The following is a 12,061-nucleotide window of genomic DNA, read 5'->3' as shown; positions in this document are numbered from 1 at the left end:
CTTTGGAATTCTTCATTCAGATGGATATATCTTTCCTTTTCTCCTTTGCCTTTTGCTTCTCTTCTTTTTTCAGCTATTTGTAAGGCTTCCTTAGACAACTATTATGCTGTTTTGCATTTCTTTTTCTTGGGGTAGGTTTTGATCACCACCTCCTGTACAATGTCAGGAACCTCCGTCCATAGTTCTTCAGGCACTCTGTCTATCAGATCTAATCCCTTCAACCTATTTGGCACTTCCACTGTATAATCATAAGGGATTTGATTTGGGTTATATCTGAATGGTCTAGTGGTTTCCCCTGCTTTCTTCAATTTAAGTCTGAAATTGGCAATAAGGAGTTCATGATCTGAGCCACAGTCCACCCCCGGTCTTGTTTTTTGCTGACTGTATAGAGCTTCTCCGTCTTTGACTGCAAAGAATATAAACAATCTGATTTCGGTATTGACTGTCTGGTGATGTTCATGTGTAGAGTCATCTCTTGTGTTGTTGGAACAGGGTGTTTGCTATGACCAGGTTGTTCTCTTGGTAAAACTCTGTTAGCCTTTGACCTGCTTCATTTTGTACTCCAAGGCCAAGCTCCTGTTACTCCAGGTATCTCTTGACTTCCTACTTTTGCATTCCAGTCCCCTATAATGAAAAGGACATCGTTTTGGGGTGTTAGTTCTAGAAGGTCTTGTAGGTCTTCATAGAACCATTCAATTTCAGCTTCTTCGGCATTAGTTGTTGGGTCATCAACTTGGATTACTGTGATATTGAATGGTTTGCCTTGGAAATGAACAGAGATCATTCTGTCGTTTCTGAGATTGCACCCAAGTACTGCATACCCACCTCTTTTGTTGACTATGAGGGCGACTCCATTTCTTCTAAGGGATTCTTGCCCACAGTAGTAGATACAATGGTCATCTGAATTAAATTCGCCCATTCCGGTCCACTTTAGTTCACTGATTTCTAAAATGTCGACGTTCACTCTTGCCATCTCCTGTTGTCCACTTCCAGTTTACCTTGATTCATGGGCCTAACATTCCAGGTTCCTATATAATATTGTTGCTTACAGCATCAGACTTTACTTCCATCACTAGTCACATCCACAATTGGGCACTGTTTTCACTTTGGCTCCATCTCTTCATTCTTTCTGGAGTTATTTCTCCACTCTTCTCCAGTAGCATATTGGGCACCTACTGACCTGGGGAGTTCATCTTTCTGTTCATATCTTTTTGCCTTTCCATACTTTTCATGGTTCTCAAGGCAAGAATACTGAAGTGGTTTGTTATTCCCTTCTCCACTGGACCACATTTTGTCAGAACTCTCCACCATGACCCGTCTGTCTTGGGTGGCCCTACACAGCATGGCTCATAGTTTCATTGTTAGACAAGGCTGTGACCTATGTGATCAGTTTGGCTACTTTTCTGTGATTGTGGTTTTCATTTTGTCTGCCCTCTGATAGATAAGGACAATAGGCTTGTGGAAGCTCCCTGATGGGAGAGACTGGCTGTGGGGGAATCTGGGTTTGTTCTGATGGGTGGGGCCGTGCTCAGTAAACCTTTAATCTAATTTTCTTTTGATGGGTGGTGCTATGTTCCCTCCCTGTTGTTTGGCCTATGGCCAAACTGTGGTGGGGTAATGGGGACCTCCTTCAAAAGGGCTTATGCCAGCACTGTTGTGTTCAGTGCCCCTGACCCTGCAGCAGGCCTCTGTCAACCCATGCCTCTGCTGAAGACTCCTGGACTCCCGGGCAAGTGGGTCAGCCTCTTGTGGGGTCACTGCTCCTTTCTCCTGGGTCCTGGTGCACACAAGGTTTTGTTTGTGCCCTCCAAGAGACTGTTTCCCCAGTCCTGTGTAAGTTCTGTAATCAAATCCCACTGGCCTCCAAGGTGATATTCCCTGGGGGTTCTCAGTCCCTTTGCCAGGTTGGGAAATATGCTGCGAGTCCTAGAACTTTCATAACAGTGCAAGAACTTCTTTGGTGTAATTGTTCTGCAGTTTGTGGGCTGTCTGCTCCATGGCCCTATGGTGGGACTAATGTCAACCTCCTCCAAGAGGACTTAAGTCACATGCCAGGCCTCCCAGATCTGCTGCAGCCAGAGCCCCGTCCCTGTGCAGGCCACTGCTGACTGTGCCACTGTGGATGACACTCACACACCCAAAGGCAGGTCTGGCTCAGTCTCTGTGGGGTCCCTGGGTCCTGGTGTGCAGGAGATTTTGTTTCAGCCCTCTGAGTGTCTCTGGTGGGTTTGGGGTTTTGATTCTAAATGTGATTTCACCCCTTATGCTGTCCTGTTGTGTTTCTCTTTTGCCCTCGGATGTGGGGTATTTTTTTTTTTTTTTTTCGTGGGATCCAACATTCTCCTGTCAATGGTTGTTCTACAGAGAGCTGCAATTCTGGAGTTCTCACAGGAGAAGATGAATGTACGTTCTTCTACTCCGCCATCTTTTCTCTTTTGCAGACCTCCCTTCCATCTCCTTCAGAAGACTACTTAAATGAATAAAGCTATGGTAAAATCAAATATAAGTGCTTGTTTTAAGATAAACTGCCTCTCTCTGACCTGCACCTTTAATAAATTCCACCATACACAGAGATTTCTGAGTGCTTTTGCCATGTAAATCAAAGACAATGAAATGAGTTCCATGGTTGAACTGGCATGGAGGGGAGACAGGAGAAAATCAGGATTGATAACACATGAGACTTATCCCAGCAGAACTAACAGCAGAGGTAGCCATGAAAATAAATCCCACAGGAATCCAGGAAAATCGAAAATCGTGGGAAGAGCATCAGACTAGAAAAGATCAGGGACAAGTAGCGTGAGCCAATAAATTTCAAAGAGAAGGTCAGTTTAACTGATAATCTGGTTGTATGTAACTGTGCTGATCCATTACATGCAACACAACCATCATAAAATAAGACAGTATCTTGACAATCTTAAGATATTCCATATGTGCTTCACTTACTATGAAGCAGGCCCTGGGCTAAGGGTTTTATCTGCATTATCTTATTTAATTCTCATTGTATGGATAAGAAAACTTAAAGAACTTGCCCAGGGTTAGACAGTTAATAGCTGGCAGACAGAGAGTTGAAGGCTGGCTTAATCTGATCCCTAAATTCACATTTCTATTTTTTCTATTACCAGGTTGCAGCCAGAAGTTACTGGACTTTTTTTTTTTTTTAAACATAAACACTGAAAGCTATTACAAACGTAAAATTATCTTTGTTCATTATCCTACGTGATGAACTGTTTTAGTCAGAGCATGTCAAAATACGTTTATATAACAAAACGACCCCAAATCTCAATGGCTTTGAGTAGCAAGCAATTATCTTCATGCTCACAGCCAGCATGGTTGACTATAGCTGGGCTCAGATGCAAGGCTCTTCTAAAGGTTTCAGGATAGTGAGCTTGGCTCCAGCTTGGGACCGAGTCCAGTTCTGCTCTGTGTGTCATCAACGGCCTGGGCAGGAGAGGCAGCAGCTACCTGGAACATGTCAGTCTCATGGCAGAGATCAGGAGCTCCCAAAGGGAAAAAGAGGAAATGTAAGGCCTCTTAACTCCTAGGCTCAAAACATGTATATGACTATTTCATCCACATTTTATTAGCCAAAGCAAGTCAACTGAGTGGTGGTGGTGAACAGCAAAACATTTATGGACAATGTTTTAATCTTTCATAGTGATCTAATTACTCCTCTGTAAATTTAGTTCCTCAGAGACATATAGTATATCTCTTAAGGGAGAGGAACAAGATTGTTTCCAATAGTATTTAAAAGGGCTCTGGAAAAATTCACATGCGTGAATTCCCTAAATGTTTCCAGAGCTTAAGGACAAAATGAGCACTTTCAAGCCTACTTCTTCCATCATCATTGCCACCATTTTGTCCTAATAGGGATTCTATTATAGAAGTCTCATGAGGTTTTCAATCAGATTTAAAAAAAAAAAAATAATTTATTTATACTTTTGTCTGCCGTGAGTCTTCCTTGCGTGCAGGTTTTCTCTAGTTGAAATGAGCAGTGGTTATTCTTCCTTGACAGGCTTTTCATTGCGGTGGCTTCTCTAGTTACAGAGTATGGGCTCTAGGTGTGTGGGCTTCAGCAGTTGTGGCACGAGGGCTTACTTGCCCCACAGCATGTGGAATCTTCCTGGGTCAGGGATCGAACCCATGTCTCCTGCATTGGCAGGCGAGTTCTTAACCACTGGACCACCAGGGAAGTCCCAATCAGATCAATTATGAGACAGAGAGACAAAGAGAGAGAGAGAAGCCCTAGTCACTGCATAGAAATGCTGTAATGTAAAAGTAGTCTCTTGACCATTTGAGAAAAACCAAGATAAAAATTATGTTGCTTTGTATTCTTTAAAGGATAAATATATATATTATTCTACCAAAGGTGGCACCTTTGTAACATCTCACATTTAAAATTCATTTATAAATAAAATTTTTAGTACTGGCCCATGTTGACAAAGATCAGACATTTTATACTATTACTAAAAGTCATCAATGATTTGAAGACACATCTGGCGTAGCTGCACTTCCTGGATGGCTCAGTGGTAAAAAATCTGCCTCCCACTACAGGAGACACAGGTTTGATCCCTGGGTCAGGAAGATCCCATGGAGAAGGGAATGGTTACCCACTCCAGTATTGTTGCCTGGGAAATCCCATGGACAGAAGAGCCAGACATGACTGAGCAACTAACACTTTCACTTATGTTTAAAATTTCAATGGCATTTTAATGAATTTTGAAATTTATATTATAAAATATTATACAAAGTTTAATAATGAAAGTGGTTTTACCTTGTTATAGCTGTCTTGAAACATTCTTTTATTTTTATTTTAATTTAAATTTATTTATTTTAATCGGAGGCTAATTACTTTACAATATTGTATTGGTTCTGCCACACACCAACATGAATCCACTACAGGTGTACCTGTGTTCCCCATCCTGAACCCCCCTCTCACCTCCGTCCCTGTACCATCCCTCTGGGTCATCCCAGTGCACCAGCCCCAAGGATCCTGTATCGAACCTGGACTGGCAATTCGTGAAACATTCTTTTAATAGTAAGGTTAACTAATGACAATTTGTTAATTGACAATAATGAGAATTAATTGAAATCTTCTCTGGAGAATGTATTTGATTTCCCTATTAGTTGGGTATTTTCTTGTTTGTTTGAAGAAACCATTCCACTAATAAATGTTTCAAAAAAGGGAGCAGTGGCTTTTCAGGAAATGCATGTACTGGAACTGGCTCTGAAATATATCAGGACCTGAAGCTACTGTAGACACCAGCCACTCTCCCCATCAGGCGTGAAGGTCACACAGCGCCTGCTGCTATATGTGTTCACGCAGGGGCATGTGCAGCATGTGGGCAATGAGAAACAGAAACCCAAGGATAAATGCTTTTTGCCCCTGGACGCAGAGTTCTGAGATACTTTTTAGAAGATGCCTCAGAAGATCTTGGCTCCTGGTGGCTCAGACAGTAAAGAATCTGCTTGTAATGCAGAAGATCCGGGTTCAATCCCAGGGTCAGGAAGATCATCTGGAGAAGGGCATGGCAATCCACTCCAGTATTCTTGCTTGGAGAATCCCATGGACAGAGGAACCTGGAAGTCCCTAGTCCATGGGGTCCCAAAGAGTCGGATACAACTGAGAGACCACCACTTGCACTTCTCAGAAGATCCTGGTCAGGCTGGGGATACGTCATCCAAAGAACTATCTGCCTTGATGAGGCTTTTGCACTGGCATTTCCTCCTTTTCTTTTTAATGCATCTGGTCTCACACTTTTGCTCCCTGAGATGATATTCCCCAAATAAATTGCCTGTGTGCAAGCCCTGGTCTAAGGCTTGGTTTTCAGAGGAGTATAGAGTAAGATAGATTTCTATAAGAGTCTTATATGAGCAGGTTCTATAAAAATCATCTCATTCATCTATATTATTTGACTGGTTATGTTATACCTAAGATAGTAGGGAAGTTGGAGATGATCTCTAAATCCAAAGTGAGTGGTTCAGCAAAGGGATGGATTGTGAGTTCCAGATTAGTAGATGCAAACTATTATATATAGAATGAATAAACAACAAGGTCTTACTGTAGAGCACAGGGAACTATATTAATATCCTGTAATAAACCATAATGGAAAAGAATATGAAAAAGAATATATATGTACATTATATATAGATAATATATATCTATATCTATATACACATAAATATATATATGTATGTTGGAGAAGGAAATGGCAACCCACTTCAGTATTCTTGGCCTGAAGAATCCATGGACAGAGGAGCCTGTGAGGCTACATTCCATGGGGTCACAAGAGTTGGACACGACTTAGTGATTAAACCATCCCCACCATCATATATGTTATATGTGTATATGTATAACTGAATCACTTTACTATACAACAGAAACTAATACAACATTGTAAATCAACTATACTTTAATAAAAAATAAATTTTTAAAAAGTAAGCAGCTCAGGACTAACCTACATTCCATTTACTGTAACAGTAGCCACCAAAATTGTTCCTGCCCTTAACAGGAACATCTACTGATACTATCAAGAGGGAAATAGGCTCCAATCTCCCTCTCTCTCTTTTTCTATAGATCTCAAAGCCTTAAGGGACAAAGAGACCCTCACTCAGGACATACAGTTATCAGTGAGATTGTGAGATGATAGTTTAGGATGAAGGACCTCCAAAAGAGAGAAGAAAAAACAACATATGAACAATAAAATTCATATTGAATTTTATTCAAGTAGAGGAGAGGAAGGGCTTCCTTGGTTGCTCAGCTGGTAAAGAATCCATCTGCAATGCAGGAGACCCCAGTTTGATCCCTGGGTTGGGAAGATCCACTGGAGGAGGTCATGGCAACACACTCCAGTATTCTTGCCTGGAGAATCCCCACGGAGAAGAGGAGCCTGGCAGGCTACAGTCCACGGGGTCACAAAGAGTCGGACATAACTGAGTGACTAAACACACATACACACACACACACACACAGAGGAGAGGAAAATTATAAGGAAGGATAATAGTTGGTAAATGAGACGACGTGGATATTTGAAATGGAGAAAATTAGAAGGGAGGCTGGAGAGCATTTTAGGCTGAGTTAGGTAAGAAAGAGAACTGGGAGACAGGAGAAGAGATGGTTGGATGGTCAGTTAACCACAAAATGCATGCTGTCATGTATTTTCCAAGGCATCCTTTTCCAGTTATTAAAATGGAGACAATCATTTCATGTTTGTGCACTGAACACTTGCAAATGAAATCTGCCCTCCTGAGAAGCATTTACCTAGAAACTGTCAGATTAGCAGTGGAAAGTTTTAATTCAGACAACAGCTACACAAGGATACATGAATAGTTCTTTTGTTACTATATATTCCCTTACAAAATGTGTTAACAACCTATTTTTTTTAATTTCCTGATTTATAGATAAATTCATGAGGCCTTTCATGGGCTTGGATGTCAGCTATTTAATCTTGCTTTATTTAAAATGGATTCTGTATAAATAATAGTAAGAGAATGGGAGAGACACGAAAGGATACACGTTGGCTGCTTCTTTTAAGTATCTGCTGAGAGGCCTCCAGACTGGCCTTCCTTTCCCATCCTCAGATGCCCAGCAAGGTCTGCATGACCTGAAGTTTTCTGGCAGCCCATACCTTCCCAAGGAAGTGCTAGTTAGACCTGTGGGGCTCAATGCTTGCCATACCTTTATTATACAACTGAGATTCTCGCTCCTAAACACCCTGGGCCAACAGTCCCCCTGGAATATCTTCTAACCTGTCTTCTTCATTCTGAGGATTCACAATTGTAAACTTGGAAATTAACCTCATAGCTGATGCCCCAGCACCTTCTATACTCTCTTCTGATCTGAAGATAGCTACATCCTTAGCTCACTCTCCCCAACTCCTACCAATTTCTCTTAATCTCCCAGTTGTATCTTTTATCTTCTATGGATTCTCATCTAAAACTTTAATTTTTAAATTTTTCTCTTTAAGTCGCTTATTCTAATACTCCTTGATATTATGGTTCGTTACATAGTAGTTTCAAGCCCCAATCTCATACACTCCAGTTTTTGAGACCAGACCCCAAATTTCACTTGCTAGGATATAAACTCTATAGTAACAGAGTGCTAGTATTATTCATTGCCTCATCTAATGCCCAGAGTGGAGGTCAACATGAATGCTTAACAAATACCTGGTAAATGATGGATTTATCCTTCACTTCCACACATGGCCCAGTTCTGTATTTTGTACATAACTAATCCTTTATAAACATTGTTGAATCAAACTTACCCAATAAAGAGCTGCTTGGCTCTAAAACATGGGACCTAGAATTTTATAAATTTGAGTTATGTGCCACTAAGAACACATTTTAAGTAGTTTCCTGACCTTTTAAAAACCACATAATAAAGACATCTCTTCCTGAGACGGGATTTTTTTTCTCCCATGAACTTCCCTAATGAGGCCTGACCCATACCATCTGATGCCAGGGCCAATAATTATAAACCTTATGCCAAAAAACACCCTTCAGAAATGTAATCACCTTGTTTTTAGAAGTGAGGGCACCAAGATCAAAAAAGCCAGGCTGCATTATAACTCAATTAATTTGCCTTCCATTGCAGTATCTTCTACAAAAATCTATTTTAGGGTATAGACAAGGAAAAATGTGGGAAAAAAATCATAGCATGGAATTACAGAATCTGGGCCTCTCAACCAAACCTATAGATGTCTGTTTACAGAGAACAAGAACTATAAAATAGCAATAAATAGAAAAGAGGAAACCATGATTATGGGCTTATTATGCTCTATTCTAACCAGCTGAATCAATCTGACACACAGCAATGGTTGAAGAGAACCCTGAAAAAGTAAAATACAACTGAACTTTGAACAGTTGGGGAGAGGGGTGCTAACCCTCTAGACAGTCAAGTATAATTTATAGTCAGCCCTTCATATCTGTTGTTCCTCAATATCTTCAGATCCTCCAAATCTGCAATTCTGCATCTGAAGACTCAACCAACTGCAGATTGTATAGTACTATATTATATACTATTGAAAAAAATCCCCTTATAAGTGGACCTGCATAGTTCAACCCCATGTTGTTTGAGAGTCTACTATACCATGAACTATAGATTGTATTGTTACCATTACTTAGGAAACATTTTCCCTTCTTACTGCTAGATAACAGCCAAAATTCGGTTTTCTCTTTCTCTTAAAAAAATATAAATATGCATATATATAAAACATACACATATGTACATACCTATATACACATACACTGATGTATACTAATTTTGGTCAGTCATTTGTGGTCTATTCAGATGTGATAGTATTATTTTGAGATTCTGGTACTTTATGTACCAAATCCCCTTGGAAAGATCCAAGGTAAATCCTGGATTACACAAATTCATTACTGAATTTTTTATGTGACCAAGTAAAATTTTATATTTCACACATTTATATTTACACTTAATTAAAAATCTCCCTCTTAAATGGAAACCAGTATAGAAATGAAAATGCAGGAAAATTTCTATTTAAAATAGTTTGTGGTTCCATGGACAATAAAATCTCATTTCTTTTTAAAAACTGTTTCTATTTCTTAGTAGATTTACTTGGCTGTGCTGCGTCTTAGTCGTGGCATGCAGGATCTTTAGTTGTGGCACACGAACCCTCAGTTGTGACATGTGAGATCTAGTTTCCTGACCGGGGATTGGGCCTCAGCCCCTGCATTGGGAGCACAGAGACTAAGCCATTGGATCACCATGGAACTCTCAAGAAAATCCCATTTCTGATATAAACAATAATCTATCATTTCTTTCTCATTATCTTTCTGTAGTCAAGCTTGTGTGTATATATACGTATATTTTTAATTAATCAGAGAAGGTAGTTATGTTTTCTGAAAAATTTTTTCTTTGTATCAAATCATCCAGCTAGATTTCAGTCTTTTAATGAGTTTGTGTTCACAGTGATCTAGAAACTTAAGGCAACTAGATCATCTGAGTGCCTACACTGTAATGGACATGCTTTTATTTCTTCAGTAAACACTTATTAAGCCTCTAGGAATCCAGCCCTGTCCTAGGTACTGGCAGATGGAGAGAGAAAGTAGATGGTCATGCCTCTGCTATGGTGGGGCTTACTTTCTATAGGCAGACAGACAGGGGGCTGGGGGGTGGGGACAGTGGTAGGTTAGTGAGAGAAAGACAGACAAATAGAAGGAAGGAGACGAGAGAGATAAGAGGCAAGAAAAAAAATTGTAATTCCAGACAGTGATACATGAAAAGAAAATGAAAGTCGCTCAGTCATGTCCAACTCTTTGCGACCCCATGGACTACAGTCCATGGAATTCTCCAGGCCAGTATGCTGGGGTGGGTAGCCATTCCCTTCTCCAGGGAATCTTCCCAATCCAGGGATTGAACCCAAGTCTCCCACACTGTAGGCGGATTCTTTACCCTCTGAGCCACCAGGGAAGCCGAGTGATACAGAGTGAAAAAAACATTCCCATGGGATACAGTGACTGGGAATATGCACATCTTTTTAAAAGTATATTTCAGAGCAAGCACCTTGGAGTAGGAGACATTTGATTCTGGATCTGAAAGGTGAAAAGAAACCAAATGTACAAAGATCAACATTCTAGGCAGAGGGACCAACATTACAATGGTTCTGAGATCTTGAGATCTCTGAAAAACATGCTTTGATACAAAACGATGTTACATTTACATTAATATGCACTCTATAAAGACCTGATAGTAAAGGAAAAAGTTAAGCAAGATAACATTTTATTGAGAACACAAAATCTTCAATCAAAAGTTTTATCACTAGATTTTCAGATTGTGTAAAAACTAAAACTAGATTTTGCACATCATTCCACAAATTAAAATACTCAAACATCAGTGTTTAGAAAAGACTATTTGAAAAAGGATTTGTAGACATTCTATCTGTCCTATTTTCAAAATCTTCCTAGACAGGATAGACAGCTACTACATATAATATGTGTGAAATGAATAAGGTACATGTGACCTTTGCAATAAAAAGGTCTGAAATTTTACGTAATTACAGGCATGCTGAATGAACACATCAGAATAATGTGCCACTGTCATCAAATATTTTCATATACATGTGTAATCCATTTTGCACAATGGTTTCAGCTCACTATGTATGTAATTAAATTGTAAGGTGCACTAAGGGCTGCTGCTGAGCTGAAATTTTGTTTCTGCAGTATAAAGAATGGGATAGAAAACATAGTCTTGTGAATATCAAAGTACTTTTTGAGACAATTAAATCTCATCAAAGAGGTCTCCTGGACTACTATTTCTTAGAGTTTCTAAGGACATGTTTTCAGCTGGGCCATGATCCTTTTTCGGCATCTCAGGTAGTGGAGGATCAAGCCTAGAGTAAAAAGAAAAAAATCAAAATAATTTTATTTTGAAAACCTACATATAGAATAAAAGAAAATTTTAAGAGACACATAAGTGAAATAAAAGTTAAACCCTGCTTCCAAACTGTTGCATTAACATAAAGATAAATGAAAGGAATTTAATTTCTTTAACTGCTTTGGAATTTATCTGCCTCTTTTCTGAGCTAATGAAAACTCAAAGACCTTACAACAGTATTCGTAATTAAGGTCAAGAAATAAGATATCCTCTATGCTGTATTTTTATGTCAAGATACAGAAGGTTTCTCAATCCATTTCTTTAATAATTTCAAAACAATTTACATTTTCCTTCAGCTCCTTTAAATTCTAACTATGAACATGCATTTTGAAGCTCAACAGCAGGAAGTTCTGATCACATAAATTTCTTTTAGGGGTCATTCAATTGTATATGTGTGTATAATGCCTTGTTGTATAAACAGCTGTTGATGAAATGCAGTTGGTCCGCATTCATTTACTGAATCTACATATCTTCATTTAGTGAGTGAATTTCTTCAGTTTCAGTACTGCAGTTACTATATCAATGGACTAACCTCTATATTTACGTAAATATTCTGAGTCCTAGGGCAAAAGGCATGATCACTAACTCATAATTAGTCTTAAAAGTGGTGAACTGGAAGGTAACAGCTTAATCAAAAGAAGAGCTTAGGAATGTATATTTATGCCC

General features: G+C 39.4%; 1 protein-coding gene across 5 annotated transcripts in view; it reads right to left on the bottom strand.

Moving 5' to 3' along the window:
* XRCC4 (X-ray repair cross complementing 4) overlaps positions 1–12,061 on the bottom strand; it is a 329,942-nt gene that overhangs the window by 30,422 nt on the left and 287,459 nt on the right. For 2 of the 5 annotated variants that reach the window (XM_086412867.1, XM_086412865.1), the window contains exon 8: positions 10,725–11,351. The exons of the other annotated variants lie outside the window; for them this stretch is intronic. In XM_086412867.1, the coding sequence (XP_086268993.1) occupies positions 11,240–11,351 (112 nt within the window). In that variant the 3' untranslated portion in view covers positions 10,725–11,239. Of the gene's footprint in view, positions 1–10,724; positions 11,352–12,061 lie in introns of those variants that run through there. 5 annotated transcript variants of the gene reach the window in all.

This window comes from Bos grunniens, chromosome 7, assembly GCF_055505025.1.
Source record: "Bos grunniens cultivar Pamir isolate PY7600 chromosome 7, Bosgru_T2T1.0, whole genome shotgun sequence".
NCBI lineage: Eukaryota > Metazoa > Chordata > Mammalia > Artiodactyla > Bovidae > Bos > Bos grunniens.
Note: the sequence above shows the minus strand (reverse complement) of the source record. Positions and strands in the feature narration are given on the sequence as shown.